Source organism: Gadus macrocephalus, chromosome 19 (assembly GCF_031168955.1).
Source record: "Gadus macrocephalus chromosome 19, ASM3116895v1".
Taxonomy (NCBI): domain Eukaryota; kingdom Metazoa; phylum Chordata; class Actinopteri; order Gadiformes; family Gadidae; genus Gadus; species Gadus macrocephalus.
Window position 1 is genome coordinate 7,986,113 of NC_082400.1, and position 17,185 is coordinate 8,003,297.

At 46.6% G+C, this 17,185-nt stretch overlaps 1 protein-coding gene across 1 annotated transcript in view; it reads right to left on the minus strand.

Moving 5' to 3' along the window:
* Nucleotides 1-3,913: 3,913 nt before the first annotated feature.
* LOC132447456 (semaphorin-4D-like) overlaps nucleotides 3,914-17,185 on the minus strand; it is a 34,549-nt gene continuing 21,277 nt past the window's right edge. The window contains exons 3-16 of the mRNA XM_060038250.1: nucleotides 16,519-16,652; nucleotides 14,973-15,118; nucleotides 14,754-14,816; nucleotides 14,194-14,292; nucleotides 13,745-13,838; nucleotides 12,683-12,799; nucleotides 12,088-12,236; nucleotides 10,697-10,872; nucleotides 9,568-9,724; nucleotides 8,522-8,744; nucleotides 7,899-8,011; nucleotides 7,164-7,336; nucleotides 6,762-6,808; nucleotides 3,914-6,169 (exon numbers count right to left, since the gene is read on the minus strand). Of these exons, the coding sequence (XP_059894233.1) occupies nucleotides 5,082-6,169; nucleotides 6,762-6,808; nucleotides 7,164-7,336; nucleotides 7,899-8,011; nucleotides 8,522-8,744; nucleotides 9,568-9,724; nucleotides 10,697-10,872; nucleotides 12,088-12,236; nucleotides 12,683-12,799; nucleotides 13,745-13,838; nucleotides 14,194-14,292; nucleotides 14,754-14,816; nucleotides 14,973-15,118; nucleotides 16,519-16,652 (2,779 nt within the window). The 3' untranslated portion in view covers nucleotides 3,914-5,081. The remainder of the gene's footprint in view (nucleotides 6,170-6,761; nucleotides 6,809-7,163; nucleotides 7,337-7,898; nucleotides 8,012-8,521; nucleotides 8,745-9,567; nucleotides 9,725-10,696; nucleotides 10,873-12,087; nucleotides 12,237-12,682; nucleotides 12,800-13,744; nucleotides 13,839-14,193; nucleotides 14,293-14,753; nucleotides 14,817-14,972; nucleotides 15,119-16,518; nucleotides 16,653-17,185) is intronic.

Sequence of the window (17,185 nt, forward strand, 5' to 3'; positions counted from 1 at the left end):
CTTTTAATTACCTTTACGCAATTTCAAATTCGTTACCGACGTCACTGGCTGTCATCACACAAGGGAGTGTTTTTTTTTTTTTAAAATGGGGAGCTTGAATCTGCATGGTACAAACAGTCTTGTCACGACTGACTTGTGAAGGAGTGAACTTGGAACATGCAAATGCCCTCGCTCTCTTAAGTAACACCCTCACACACCTCAATGAAAGGAGTTAACCAGGCTCCCAGTACAACATTTTTATTTGTGACCTATAAAGAAACAACCTGTTGCAACACGTGACAAAAGATAAATTCAGAACTTGGCTTCAGAGCCTCAAGCATTATGCATTGTTTAAAAATTGTCCATCCCTTAGCAAGTGACGATAATAATACTCAAGAAAAGCAAGATTGACGTCAAGTTAATATTAAGATTATGTCATTCATCCCACAATACAATCAAAAAGTGAAAATGTGTTATTGTTTCTATCACACGTACATGACACAGGGGTGCTGAAGGACGGCGAAGCAAGAGAAAGGTGTAAACTTTACACATAGGGTGCTTTCAACACATTAAGACCAATTTTCTGTGATTGCCTTTGCTCTCCCACCCAGAACTTCTATTGCTTATTTTTTCACAGTCAAAAAACTGATATTACATCCAAGACAAAAAATAATAAACAGACTACAAATGAATAATTAATGAAAGTTAAGTAAGTGAACCGATTAATCTATTATACAATTAACGATAGATCATATACCCTCATATTACAAAGGCCCCTTATTCTTTCACCACCAGGGGTCATGTTGATGAGCCTTTACTAGCCATTTCATGTGCAAGGTTTCCTTCTGGCTGGAAGCAGCAGACTGGATCAACCCGATTGAGTCGAACCGTCCGTCTGGGTGGACACGCCACAAAGTGACAGATTGTGAAAGGGCTTGAAATGGCTCATCAACCTCACACCTAGTGGTAAAACAAGGGCCCTTTAAGGCAACAGCTAAATCCTTTCCCCAGAGTATCCCGCACAGCATGAACACCGGGGGACCCGTTAACAGAACACAGGGTGTCAGAGAAAGGCCTATGCATTCCGTAGGGTCTTATCAAGACTTTGCTACAATGCCCTGACATCACAATGCGTCAAGCTGTGACACCGTAAGGCCTGCTGGTACACCAACGTCCAGGACTCTGGACGTGGACAATGTGTCGCTCAGAGGACGGTGATGATGTAAGGCACGCGACACCCTCACAGAGCTCCATGGCCATCGCAGCGATCCTGAAGACAACAAAGGAGTTCAGATCTTTGAAAAGCTAATTACAAGTAAGGCTGGGAACAATACAAAGCATCACTAACTACTACTACAAAAGTGTGACAATAATTAAACCAAAGAAGTCGTGTGTAACTATTACCCAATAACCCAACCCCCACTGCAATGTCCTCATTAAGAAGTTGCCCAAGCCAGCACTTATGGCCCAGAGTAATTTGGACTAGTGGTGCAATGAGCCCAGTAGGACTCCTCAGACCTGAAGGGGGTGCCCCTCACCAGGACGTAGACCTACCCAGGCGTTCTCCCATCGTTTGAGCAGGTGCTCGTGCTCCGTGAGGGCTCCTCTCCACTGGGTCAGATCTCTGGCCGGGACGCTCTCCTGATCTATGCAGCAGGCAACCAGAAGGAACCATAACTGCCTAAGCGCATTAACACAACTCCCGAACCCGTCAGCGTTATATTTTCCGTGCTTACTTCATTGTGAGCCGTTTTTACGCCAGTTAAGTCGCAGGAGTGACAAGAATAAGTACAGGGCAAGAAAAACTATTTATTAAGAATAATTTGACAAGGCAATATCCGAAACAGCAATGGATATTCCTCTTATTGGTTATTTATCCCTTTCTTGCCGTTAATCCCATTTACCTGAAAGTCACAACCCCTCTCTTTTCTCTGCTAATCCCAAGTAACAGAAAGTCCTGCACTCTCTTTTTGCCGCTAATCCCATATAACACAAAGTCCCGCCCTCTCTCTTTTCGTGGCTAATCTTATAACAGTAAATCCCTTCCGCTCACCAATCACGCCGATTCAGAGCAACCCATTCCAGGTGTTCTCCATGGTGAGCCGGGAAACAAGGTTAGCTCTCGCCCCAGTACTTCCAGTACACTTGATGACCATTGGTCAGCACAAAACCCCTCCTCCTCACCTCCGATGGGAAGGCGCAGCTCCACCTCAGACACGTCGCTGCCGGCGCCGGCCTCGGCCACACAGCTGTAGGAGGCGTCCTTGATGAGCGGCCCCCCCTTCAGCCAGCTGCTCACCAGCACCTCGCTCTGACCCAGCTGCAGGCGGTACTCCATGATGGGCGTGTCCATACTGTGGCCATTGATCAGCCAATGAACACGAGTGTCGCTCGGGCCTGGGATGGATGCGATTGGACAAGCCGTGACTCATTGCAACAACAAAAAACGAAAACACAACCCAACCAAAAAAATATAGAGGATTCTTGAGTTGAATAGGACGTGCGTGAAGGTGCAATACTTGCCTTGGCTGTGTCCTTGGTGATATATATTGGTTTCAACACACACTGCACTGCTTTGTTAATGGGAGCCGTCAGGATTAGATCATGCATGGGTCAGTTACTTGTCGGTACCAACGAAAGACTCAAGCTAACTCGATGCATTTCTCTGCCACATTGAGTGGAATGACCCAGGACTCCTCATACAAGTTAATGCATCGGTTTTAGTTCGTGTTATAAGTAACTGTTTTCAAAAGGAGTAACCAAAAAAGGGCAAAGGACACAGGCAGCAGCATCTCTTGTAAAAGGCACATTATTATCAAACTGCTGTTTGGTTGACTCAATTTGATCCCAACTGATTGATGAAAACTATTTTTGCCGTTCAAACCATCCGAAGTAAACCCTTGCGGTCATTGAATTGTTGTGGTTTAAAACCATTTACAATATTTCTTTATTCAGCTTAAGACCAAATAAATACAAATAAAGTCGATTTGACTGATTTTAAACTGAAAGACAAAGTCAAGTATTTTAAAACATTTGAATTTAACATTTATTCAAATCCCCTACAGCAGTATTCAAGATTTCCGAGAATCTATGTACATATTTAAAGGTATTATTTTCTCCATATATACAAATATATTTACACTTGTTTACAGGCACAAAGTTCTGGATAAAGTGTTGAAAAAAAAATATGATACAATGAGTCTCTATTCTTGAAAAAAAGAAGCAATCCAGAAAAGTCCACCTCAAATGTCCCAAGACCCTCCGGCCAAAAACAATCAGGACTCGCACGTTAGTAACACATCAAGACTGCAAACCAGAACAGAGGGACGCTAGCAGAACAAACGATGATTTCCGCCAATTCTTGAGTACATTGACACACCTGCCCCTTGTTTAGGTTTTATGTCTCTCACACACACACACACACACACACACACACACACACACACACACACACACACACACACACACACACACACACACACACACACACACACACACACACACACACACACACACACACACACACACACACACACACAAACACGATTGGCAATGTAGAAGGAAAATGCCATGCAAGAAAAAGCGGAGAGAAGTGATTAGAAAAGTAAATGGGGGGGGGGGGGGGGGGGCATCAACCTGCACTCAAGTTCCTCAGGGATGCAGTTAAGGGCTAGAGCTGGCTCGGACGGTGGGTCAAAGGTCACAAACACCACTCACCAAGGGCCAGGCAGAAAAGCAAGAAGGCCTCCTGGGCGTGCAGCCCCCAGGCCTGGTCCTTCAGCAGGGGGGGCAGCAGCCTCACCTCCGCCTCCCCCCCTCCCGCCACACCCACGCTGGGCTCGGAGGGGGAGGAGGACATGGAGGAGGAGGAGGAGGAGGAGGAGAGGACAGAGCGAGAGCTACCTTCAGAAGACAGGGAGGCGGAGGAGGCAGAGGTGGCCGGGGCTGTGAGGGAAGAAAGGGGATGGGGGGGGGATGGAGACGGAGGAGAGAGTAGTGAGGACAGCTGACGAAGACGAGGGGACGTGCGAAAGGGAGGGAAAAAAGGTGGGGAATGACAGATGAAACTCGAGCAGAATAGGAGATGCAGTGATTTGAGTCGTGCGTCAGTGTCAGTTAAATAATAGCTTTCTGGAAATACTCTAATACTTAAAGCTCAATTAAATTAAAAAGAACAAAAATACAAAAAATGCGATTGTATCCCAGGCTCATATTTCAGTGAAAAAAAAAATAGGTTTATCAAGCATATGGTCTTAAATTAGACGCGTTATGAATGGTTATTGTCACACCATACTGGGGAATGGGACTAGTAGAAGTTAATATGGCACAGCACAACAACTCCGGGACGAACAGTTGAACGCCCTTCTCCAGCATGTCAGACTTCACGCGTCAGTGACTTTCTCAAAGTGGTTCCAATCCTCTTTAAGTCTTTTGCATTTTCCGGTTCAAATGTTATCAAGCGGTCAAAGTGTCCCCTGTCCATATTTATTGGATATCCCGCACGTTTCCTCCATTCAGTTGTGGTCTCTCGTGTTGACATCCTCGGTACCGTCGGTATCGCGGACGCTGCGGTCCACAGACATCATGCTCAACGGTGACAACATTCAAGAAAGGAAACGCAGGTACGATCCCCCCGTACCAAAGCCAGCTCAGTCCCTGAGGAGTCACAGATCACACTAGGGATGGTTTAGAAACACGCCACTCCCCCAGATATCTGGTAGCCCCAAAGGATCTACAATAAGTTTACAAAAGGAAAAAGTATCAAGACGCAGGCCCCAACACTGCACAAAGTCAACATGGCTCCAATCTGGTCAACATTAATTTAACTTACCAATTTGGTAAACAAATGTTTCCAATTTGGAATTTAACTAGCAATCTTTTTATAGCTGGACTACGGTCATCGGTTGTCCAACGATCCGTTGGTTCTATCGGAGAGTTGAGGGGGAGGCAAAACACTTGAGTTTTCCACCGTCATATTTTCACATTTCACAATTCTACCTCGAAAGGAAGCAGCTTGTAGAGTCGGACGCTCTATAAATACTTTCTGCGCTCGGCGTGGGGGTGAATAAAAAAAAAAAAAAAAAAAAAAGCAGATTTTCGCGCTAGCAGCTCGGTTCGTCCGCGTCGGCAAACTCGATGTGCTGCGAGTCCGAGTCCACGTCGAAGGGCTTCTCGCTGGAGGGACTGTCGCCGCCGCCGCCGCCAAACCCGTGCGACGGGATCTTCCCGTTGCCGCAGTCGGGCTCCGTCTCGTAGCCCGTGTCGCGGAGCGCGCGCAGCTGGCTCTGGGCGGTGTTGGTGGCGGTGGTGGTGGCGGTGGCGGTGGGGGTCGGGGTGGGGGTCTGGCTACCGTTCTGCTGGCCCTCGGGCCGCTGCGCCAGCTTCAGCTTCCCGGCGGCCGGGGGCTCCATGAGGCCGCCCTCGCAGGCGCGGTACTCGGGCCGCAGCGGGGACTTGTGGCCCCCCACCAGCGCGGCCCGCAGCCGCAGGCAGGGCGCCGGCAGGTAGCGCATGTAGCAGTTGTAGGCCAGCGCCGCCAGGAAGAGGAAGAAGAAGAGCAGGAAGAGGCAGAGGAGGGCCGCCGCGTTGCCCCGCTGCAGGTACTGCGCCGAGGGGTCCCGCGCCTCCGGGCCCCCGGGGGCCTTGGAGCTGGGCTGGAGGGGGTGGTGCCGGGGCTGCAGCCGCAGCGGGCCGCCGCCGGGGGGCGGGGTTAGTGGGGAGTCGGGGCGGGGCTGGGGGGGCGGCGGCGGCAGCGGGGGGGAGAGGCGGGCCGGGGTCGGCGGGGTGGGCCCCGGCGTGTTAGCGTTACCTTCGGGGAAGGGGTCGCCGAGCGGGGCGGCGCGGCCCAGCTCCGGGGCGGCGCGGCCCAGGTCCTTGCGGGGGCCCCGGGGGGCCGGGGGGGCGGCCAGCACCAGGGTGTAGGCGGCCACCTGCCGGCTGAAGTTCTTGCCGGCGGCCGGGGCCCCCTCCAGGGACCAGCACTCGTAGCGGCCCTGGTCCTCGGGGCCCACGCTGTAGATGAGCAGCCCGCCCTCGCCGATGAAGTGGAAGCGCGAGGCCTCGGTGAGCGCCGAGCCGTTGAGCCGCCACGACACCAGCGCCAGGTTGGAGGGCGGCGCGCACGGGAGCTCCGCTGAGCTGCCCGGACGCACCAGCACGCGCCCGTAGTCCCGGGGGGAGAGCGCCGCCACTGGGGGGGGGGGGGGGGGGCGGGGTGACAATGTTAAAGGTCCCGTGTTGTACCACCAGGCGTGCGTGGGGTTAGCCGTTACGAGCCATTTTCAAAATCGGCCTCTTCTGACATCACAAGTGGGCGTGTCCACCTCGATGTGGGCTGGATAGATGAGCAGTGTTGGCTACAGTCCACTGGGTAGGCCGGTAGACTGATCTATCCAGGGTTCATATAGTTGGACACGCTCACTTGTGATGTCAGAAGAGGCAGATTTTCAAAGCGGCGTTGGTATAATATAAAACCTGGTGGTATATGTCACCTTGTGGTTCTTTGTTCTCTTTCAAATGTCGTGAAGAGATTTTTCTTTTAAATTTTGATCCCTGCCCATGTAAAGCAATAACGACCCTGGTGTGAAGGGTGCCGTTTAGAAAGTATTGCCTTGTTAGTAAGGAATCTGTCTTCATAGGGAGTCAAGAAAGTTTTCCACTATCATTTGACACGAGTACCATCATCCAGCCAAGACCAGAATGTTGACTGTTCTCGTGATGAGGTCATGTCAAGAATGTTTTGTTGTTGTCTCATGCGCATCCAGTCATGCAACTTCTCTTACCTGCAGGACAGGAATCTGCATCACCTTTTAAACTCTGGATCAGACCCCTGAAATGACAAAGAGCAGTGTGCTTAAAAGGTCAGTACGAGGAGCACCGAAAGAACAAAGCTGACTGAGGTGAGCGAGATAAATGAACCCGTGGTGGAAGTATAGAAGAAATAAACTACATGGAAAACTTTTGATTTACAAATCAAACCATACTGAAAAAAAAATATTCATGATTATTTGATAATACTCAAAACAGGGGATACTTCATTGTTAATATTAGCTTTAGGACATGTTCAGGTGTTATATAAAGCTTATTCATTTCTGAAAAGCATCAGATTTGACTGCAGATAGACAGAAACGTTTCCAAGGGTCTCCAGCGTAGAGCAAACTGCTCTTAACAAAGTATCGACTCACTTCTGCGTTAGTTTTGGGCGGTCAAGTATATTGACACAGGCCGAAGAGCGAGGGTCCCAGGCACAGTAGGGGTCCCGGGCCAGCACACACTGGTCACATGACAGGTACTTCCCACAGAAGGCGGTGGGGGATTGGACCACGCCGGAGTCTGACCCGGCGTACAGGGAGTGGGTCTGTCGAAGGTACACATCCATGTTAGTATCAACCATACTGTACTACGGCAGCAGAGTCCCTCTGCACCTCACTTCTGTGTGTAGAGGGTACTGGTGTAGTAAGCTATGAACCAGTCATACACTCGCTAGGTGGAAAAAGCATTCTATATTTATATTTGTTTATTTATTCAGCTATCATCCCATCAGCTATCATCCCACATCATCTAAAGCGTGACTCAAATGGCTTTTGAAAGAGGGTTGCAATGTGTTGCTTCGTGTTACTAATAGTTGTGTATTAAGATGGAAACACAATAAGTATATGTTACATATACAAACTAGAGCAAAGTTACAGATTACCAAAATATCAAACAGCATTGACTGCTATAGGTGGCGCCAAAGAGAACAGAAACAGAGCTTCAAGACTGCCACTTGAGGACACAGACGCATTGCATGAGTGCACAAACATTTCCCACCGTGAATCACGGTCAGGGAAAATCCCCAGTTCCCTGCGCCCAGAGTGAGTCACGGCATCCATTATATATAGTCGTTCATATGCATAATATATCTATCCACTTCCTCTGACCTCGGAGGACAACAGCAGGTTCTTGATGGCCCCGCCGCTCTTGATCAGCTGGATCTCCTCCACCATGTGCACCTCTCCCTCGTCCAGGACCGACTTATGCAGGACTCCGGTGTCTAGAGGGACAGACGCTTAGCCATTAACCCCCACGCATGAAACTAGGGCTGAACCATTTGGGGAATGATCCAATTGCGATTATTTTGACCAATATTGCGATTGCGATTTAATATGCGATTTTTTACATTTATTAAGTTCCTTATAGTCTGTATTATTCACCAAAAAAGCAATAAATCTTTCTTTAGTTTGACCAAAACAACATTGGAAGCAGTCAACATATAAACTGCTCTTTCCTTTAGGCCAGGCCTATGTGTTGAGATTAATCGATATAACATCTCTATTTAAACATTGAATTGTCAAAGAAAAATAAATATAAATCTTAGTCAGTAAAGGTAACAAATCAACCCATAAAAATATCACAGCCTTTGCGATTTGCATATCGCGTTCTGTTACATTGCGATGTCGGTTTGAAGTCGACTCATCGACCAGCCCTACAGGAAACCTGCAATCACTCAAAATCCCAAAACACTGCCTCGCTCTTGGGGCGTTTACGAGCGAGCTGCACCCACCGGTGCCGGTGAAGATGACGTCGTAGGCGCGTCCGTCCAGCGCCGTCACCCGGTCCACGGCGATCTGGGTGTAGTTGACGTCCTTGGTGATGAGGTGGGGCCGCCCGCCCACCGGCAGCACGGGGTCCTCCAGGAGGGGGTGGTCTTTGACGAACTGCAGCGTCTTGTCGGGCAGGTGCAGCGAGCTGTTGATGTTCTCCTGCCGCATGGCGTTGTCGATGCACTAGGGGGGGGGGGGGGGGGGGGGGGATTTGGTGGTTACGTTTTATAGAGAGGATGAACCGGTGATGACGCAATCACTGAATGTGGAAGGCTGAGTAAGATGAGGAGTCTTTAAATCATTGTAGCTAACGTCATCTCATATGGCACATTTGTGCCATATTTTATATCACTCGGTTTCTGGGAAGAATTTGTGAAAGATGTACTTTAAATTGTGGAACGCTAAAACTAATTACTTCATGTTGAATTTAATATAGAATATCAATGTGTTTCATGCAATTATTTGAAGTTCATTGGTTATGAAAACTTGGTGACGCAACCGTTTAATGTAGGGAGTTTTAACTGTGTCAGAGCACACAGTTCAATCCACCCATGTACAGTATATGTCAAAAGGATTATGTCATTGACTCTATAACTGTCATACAATTAACACAGAAGTTATGAAACTACATCATCCATCAAGACAGAATAGGGCTTGAACATCAGAATGCATCATGGGAGATGTGTTGGAGAGACACTCCCATTTTGAGGTTTAGTACTGTCAATTCCTAAACCAACGTACCATAACCTAGGCTAATGAAAACGTTGTTTTGCTGCTCCTCGCATGAGAAAAGCTGCGGTAGTTTAAAAAACAACAGTGTCCTCCCATAATGAAAACACATTTCTCGATGAATGAAAAAAAAACATTCCTACTACCAAGACAAAAACCAACATTCCGGTGCATCCAAAATGGAGGTGATTGTGACGTCACGGCCAACAATCCCAATAAGTTAGCTGTGGAGACTTTTTGGGGGGGGGGGTAAGGCTATAAAGAGAGGTCCTCTTACCGCTCCGGGCCGTGGCGACGGGGTGATGCCGTTGTAGCGGACCCACTTGGTGTGGGACTGCTCCACGGTGGCCTTCTGCATGTACTTCCCCTTGGAGAACACCTCGTCCACCAACGCCATGTTGTACACACACACGGCCGAAAGGCCCACGTTGCCCCTGGTGGTGGGAGGAGGGAGAGACAGAGAGGGAGAGGGAGAGGGAGAGGCATAGAGAGAGAAAGGTAGACGATAAGGAATTGGTTTAGAAGGAGAGAGAGAAAAAGTGTGGGGAAAAAAGTAATATTATTTTAATGAATTTATTCTTTTATGCATTTATTGTTTTCTATGCATGTTCTATGTTCTATGCAAATAAATGATAAAAATGCATTTATTAGCATATTTTGTATTCCATTTAAGAGATATATTTAATATTTTTATCAATTATTTTCTTTCTCTTTATTATGTTTTATAATAAATATGGTATCCAACTATTGTGAGGAGGCATCCTGTTATGTCACCATGGCAGTTAGGCATTAGGAATACGGTCGATGAGTTTCGGTAATACAAGACATCTCTAGTGTATTCCCAAAGCACTACTTAGAGCATGCAGATTCAATTCCATGAGTCCTTTTAAGAGCTGTCGGAATCCTCAATATGCCATTTAATAACCTCATGGCCTGGCATTAATTTCCTTTAGCCGTCCTCACCCCTCCCCTCGACTAGTTGGATAGGGTATGTCTGTCTGTCTCTGTGTCTATGTGTGTCTCTCTGATACACAGATGGAAATACCCTTAGTGTAAAAACCCTGGATGGGAAATGAACACGTTTCATAAAAGGAAATTAAAACATCCATCAACAAAATGAAGACACTGTTTTGTTTTTACAAAAACAGCAATATAGTACATCAAGGGAGTGTGAGCTGTACAGATGATACAAGATGCATTATGTTTTTATACTAAAACAAGGGAAGAAGGCCAAGGCTAGCCGAATGTAGTGTTGATACATGTTCATTTAATAATGATGTGACATGAATAATAACTCTCATATTACAGTTAAAACACCACTACAATTCTTAATAAAACATAAGAAGTAGAAGCCGAAGCAGAAAAATAATGGTAATTATAAAAATCATAAATATAACCCTACTGACCACTGGGATGTGAAGACGGCGTAGATGAGCGTGTTGCGCCAGTCCTCCGCCTCCAGGACGAACACGTCGTGCACCACGTTGAACACGAAGTTGAGCTCGGGCATGGAGCACACCAGCTTGGCCTTCAGGAAGGACGTCCACTTCTTCTGCAGCGTGCGCTGACCGCCCAGGTCTCCCTATAGGTGGGGGGCGTTCACAGACTTTACTACACACTGGTGGTGGTTAGTGAGGGCCCCCCCCTTCACTGTAAAGCGCTTTGGGGACTTGAAAAGCGCTATATAAATTCAATGATTATTATTATTATTATTATTATTATTAATATTATTAATATTATTATTATTATTATTATTATTGGTCAAATGCTCATCGAATTCGGGCAGAGGGAGGAATAATAATATTAATACGTTTTATTTCAGGGCACCTTTCAAACACACTCAAGGTCGCCTTACAGTTAAGCCAAGCATAATACAATCTAAAACATGTAACAAAGTTGTTAATTTGGCTGGTGGGTGGAGTTAAGCTGGAGAGAGAGAGCGAGCTAGAGCGATTGAGGGAGAGAGAGATAAATAGGGGAGCAAGAGATCAAAGAGGTTAAAGGAAAGACGAGTTATCTGGAATAAGGAACTAAAAACCACATTGACTTTAATTTCCCATTTGCTGTATGCTTCAGCAAAAGCACGCAGTGACATTGATAGATCTGCAGACTAGTGTAGGCCCTCGCTTTGTTTAGGGAGATGTTCGGGCAAAAATGTTCACGATATGATCAAACAGTGACAGTGTGTGTGGAGTGGGAGTACGAGTGTATATGGTGTGTGGTCCTGCCAAGCCTCACATGTAGGGCATTAGCTCTGCCGCCAGGGTCAAGACCCCCACCCCTAAGGAGCTGGATTCCAACAGGGCCCACCCATGCGAGGAATGTACGCACTCGCAGTGTTGTAAGACGCATTGGTTGAAAGCGTCTTCGCAACGCCTGATATGATGGTGGATTATTTAAATGGGGTTGCGGCTGGCTTCTCGGTAGTTGCTCATCTATTCTTCGGAATCTCTGCTCTCATGAGTCATTCCTCTATGTTCCGAAAATAAGTAGTTTGATGAAAGATAACCGCATGCAGGGACACAATACACAAAACAGAAACACAAGCGACACACACACACACACACAAAAGACACAAATTACACAGAAAGAAACGACACTCAAACACACAAACACAGAGAAACATGACACACAGACACCCCCATCCCCACAAACAAAGAGGTATATAAAGCCAGGGGAGGGGGGGGGGGGGGGGGGGGCGTGATGCGGGACGTGGGTGACGTGCACAGTGACGTGCACAGTGACGTGCACAGTGACGTGCACAGTGACGCGCACGCCGACGCGCCCGGCGACCGACCTTGCAGACGCGGGCCACCCGGGGGATGAAGAGCTTGCCGAAGAACTCGTACTCCACGGACACCTCGGTGAAGAAGTAGTAGATCTTGTCGTCCTCCCCGGCGGGACCCCCGCCCTCGCGGATCACGTCCGCGAACACGAAGCTGGGCTCTGGGGGGGGAGGGGGGAGGGGGGCTGTGACTCAGCACCTCCGTTTGGGGGTTGTGACTCAGCACTTCCGTAAAGGTAGCATTAAATCATCCCGTACACACAATGGTACGTCTGCGGACGTGACTTTGTGACTAATGCACTGAATAAAAGACTTTAGAATCCTGGAGATTTTATCATCTTTCACAGTAGTCGGTTAAGGGCTTTACAGCATTTAGGGGCAAAGAAGGCAAAATACTCAACTAGATTAAAGATAAACAAAATATTAAATACTATGAAATATAATTTTATTATTAATCTATACAAAATATTAAATACACACAATATATGAATAAGAAAGGACAGGTGGAGAGCCCTGCCTTAATGCCAATGTCATGTTTCTTGCCAAAATGGAATGGAGTTTTGATTGGCTGCGTAGGGTGGCACGGGGTCATGTGACGCTGACTCACCATTGAGCCATGACGTGGAGTACTCTGTGCGCAGCAGGGCCTGCTGAGGGGAGTACCGCGAGATGATGGGTTCACTGCCCAGGAAGTTATACACCGTGCCGGAGTAGAGCTCGCCATCTGGGATAATCAGAAACAAATATAGATTGTGTTGAGTATTAATAAGGACCAGGGCTAGTAGATAGGCTAGTCGACTACCAGCCGAAAAGGTTGTGGGTTCGAACCCCAATGTCCACAAGCTACCTGTAGGATGATGACCTTGAAAACTATCTGCTTAAAAATGAAAACAATTACCACAATTCACTTTAAAGTGTTGGCCGACGGACATTTACTTATTTTGAAAGGTAATAGTTCCTACCAGGATAAGATATTAATACATAGTAGGGCTGGGTATTACCAGGTACCTCACAATTCAATTCTATTCGATTCTTTAGGTCTTCATTCGATTCGATATTGATCCAATTGCTTCGATATCGATTCAATAATACGTGCAGATGACAAAAATACCTAAATATTATTAAGAATTAACCATTTCATAATGAATTTACCACTTCATTGTGCTTTAACTAGCAAAAAGGGAATACACCATTGTATAGTATTGTTCCTGAGCTAAACTTGCAGCATAAAAGTAATAATCATAACATGGACAAATGTAAAAGGGCATGTGCATTTAGGCACACTCGCTACTAGATTACAATGACTGAGTATGTTTTTCTTTTCTTTTTTTTTATGGAAATAAACGATTTTAAAAAAATTTGAATCTAAATTGAAATCGAGAACAAATTAATTGCAGTGCATTGATGAATCGATAGATTCATCAATGCATAGTTTTGTAGTTATGGCATATTTTCTCGCTTTTGGAAAAGCCACCTTGGTTGAGTTGTTTTGTCTTCGCCGACCTGAATATATCAGGGCTTTGGTTAAAAAAAACCCAGACTGCGAGGGATTTCCTAAAAACTCTCCCAAATTATTTTATTATCTGGGATTACCGTAATAGTATGGAGGGGACAGGGCGGATGACCCAAAAAAACCTCTTTGTGACCCCGTTTACTTCTGCTTACTCACCAACCATGACGGTGGTGACGCTGTGGGATGGGTCGAAGGCACACTTCCCCCGGCCGTCCTCCGCCCGGCCCTCCAGCACAAAGTCTTTGATCGACTGTGGGAGACACAAAGTGCAGAAGCACAACAGTTGTTTAGTCAGACATCTTAGCGGTTTTTTTTTCCAGCATTATAACGTCACGCAACATCTTTTGATTTTACATTTAGGGCGTTTGCCAGGCCCTTTGATCCAAAGCGACATTTGCGATGTTTTAGGAAGGACTGTTGATTCAAACTCCGATAAGGGACAGGATAACGCACACCTGTTACGGTGTTTGACACCCAGCTAAAAAGGTACCGAGTTCAATCCCCAATCCCCAACGTCGGCAGTATGCATCCATGAGCCAGATCCTACAGTGGGTACTGGGGATAAACGCTGTGCTAAAATCATTACTGAATGACCGGTAGCTTACCAGATAGTCACACTGCGGTTGGAAGGCGTGCGTCCCACACACGTACAGGTGCTCCTCGTTCAGCACCTGCAGCACCCGGATGTAGTTCAGGCAGTCCTTCTGCAGACAGACGGCAGACGACAATCATCGTCATTATTCATGCCATCATTAACACTATTAAGAGTCACCGTGTGTAATGTTTCATGGAGCTCGGCGCTTGAAATGGCCGAGACCTTTCTGTAGTCACTGATCGCTGATCAATGGTGATTTTAATAAGGTCATCAATGATGAAATCACGTCCTCAAACTGATATATTCTACATAGAAACAATGCTGGCCAGGCTGTACCTCCCTTTTGTCACAATAATCGTACAATCAACACATACTTAAGTTTTCTATTTCAGAAAGTCTCTCGACTACCAACTGGGAAGGGGCTCAATTCACACATTCAGCCTATAATTATTACATCCCTGTGCCAACTGGTTTTCCACCATTTAAAAAAGAATGAGTCATAATCAGTTCTCAGAATCGATTGAAGAACAAAACGACGGGAAGAACCCTTTCAGAGAGTTCAGCGCTCACCTCTTTAGATTTCCCCTTCAGCATGCACATGCTCATGGGCGTATCCGCAACCTTCCACTGGACCTGGGGAGGTGGACAACCACAGTACATCAATCACACCCTCCCGTCCCAAAACACTCAAGGTTCAACGTGTCATCATAATTATTAGAAAGAATGTATCATGTATTTATCATCGGTATCATCCGTTTCATCCATTGGCTGCATCATTCATGGCCGTACCTTGTTGTTGCGGACCGTCACGTTCCTCTTGCTCAGCTCAAAGATGGCCTCCCGGGCGCCGACGTACAGCGCGTCCCTCGTCTCGCTCAGCAGCAGAGTGGAGTAGTTGAAGACCCCCGGCTCGGAGAACTCCAACAGGTCCACGTCTGAGGGCACCAGAGGGAGGGGGTGGGATTATATTATGCACGACGCCTGAAGCAGTACGCCGGTGTTAGAAAACGGTGTTGACGGGTCAACTTGGAGACACGATTTACAAAATGTGAATCTATGTCTGAGGGATAAACCTGTTGCTTGATTTAAATCTTGGATTATTTACAGCTTCAGACATAAAATCAAGTTAATCGACTTAAAACAGCCCTGACAGGATTTGTAAAATAATACAATCTTTGGTTAAAAAATAAATAGTTAGGATTATTATATGCATATTATACAGATAAAACATACTAGGAAAGACTTATTATTGTATGCCAACACATTTATCTGTTTTGGATAATTCTTGGTTTTGTAATCTTGTGTCCAGAGATCCAAATTTAGCTCCTTGTTAGCTATGCTTATGGAGGAGTTGGGCATTCTTGCGAGTGAGTGTATCTTTAGTAACCCCTGTGTGTTACTATGTATACTATCCAAGGCCTCATCAAGAACAGTGTACGTGTGTGTGTGTCCGTCTCTGTGTATGTGTGTGTGTGCGTGTTTGTGTATGTGTCCCTCAGTATGTGTGTGTGTCTTGCCACCAGGTGCAAAGCAGCTCAGGTTGCGCCTCAACAGAAACGGCATGTCGACCAAAACTAAACACCTGCCCCGAACGCCTCAGTGAATGAGCGAGAGAGAAGAAAAGACGCTTCCCTCCAGAGAGGGTGAAAGAGAGGGTGTGTGAGGGTGTGTCTGTGTGAAAGATTCAGTGGAGCTACTTAAGTTGCTGCTTACAAGAAAACAAAGACTTGGTGTTCAAAGTTTCAAGCAGGAAGAGGAGTATGGTCTCAGGGAATATAGAAGATATTCTGCCCAATGAAAAATGTCACAATAATACAAGCGTACAAGTTTATAGTTCAGCCTGTGTTAAGTGGTTGATGAGCCACAATCCAGACATTTGAGGGTGCAATTTGATTTGGTATTTTGTATATATTGTTAAAATTAAGATGATTTAAGTTATAACCGAGTAACAATTATATATTCTAACTACATCTTAAAAAAAATTGACCTAAAACATTTGTTTTAGGGGACTCGAGAGTTATAGTAATGTCAAATCCTAAATAAATGTGCAATCGGTACCCGAGGCTCATTACAGCCATGTCTCGCATTATAACAGCTGTGGCAGTTTCAGACACAACAATGTCTCCACACATTGACTAATAATTCAAAAAAGTAATGCCTAAACAACGACCAAACCACTATTACTCCCAGCAACATTCCTTTGCGCCTATACTTCAAAAAACACAGTTTGAAAAGCCCAAAAGCGCTTTCCTTAGAGCCCAAAGAAGCCTTACTGGAAAACATGAAACAAACAGACGAGCCAAGAGAACGACGGTAAAAGGTTGTTGTTGGTTACCTTGGTGCTTCCAGGTGGTGCGGGGCCCGCTGTGGGGCCCGTGGCTGGAGACCTCCAGAAGGAGGCCCAGGAACACGCCCAGCACTCCCAGGCCCATGTTGGACTCTGCTAACCTGGGCACCGTCAGGTTCCCTCTGCAACACACACACACAAGCACACGCCGTGAACACCAACACGTGACAGGATTCTCTTCCTTTCTTTTGATTGTGTGGGCCGCCGGTTGAGGCCTTAATCGCGGGTCTCATCAGATGAAAGCGTGCGGATGGACACCTAAGAGCCTTGTTTTCACATTTCTTTACCCGGATAGTTGAGCCGGTCATGAGCGGTACTAAAAAAAATAATCATAAAAGTGTTGCAAAAAAAACAAGCAAAACACAGGCTAAGCCGGAGAACGTATACCGGATGAAATATTAAACCGCCCCCCTGCGTCAAAACAATTCAAGGTCTTTAATAGGTAACCTTAAAACCACCAGCTGATCCTAATCAAAATAATTAATGCGCGTGACTCAGCTCCCGCCCTCGTTAAGACCTCCACAAATACCCTCCCGGTGGACATGCGATGCAGATGGACACACCCTGCAGCACAAACACACAAACGCTACACACAACCTGAACAGTTGTTCAGCCAGGTAACCTCAAACAAAGCGCTGGAGAACGGCGGGAAAGC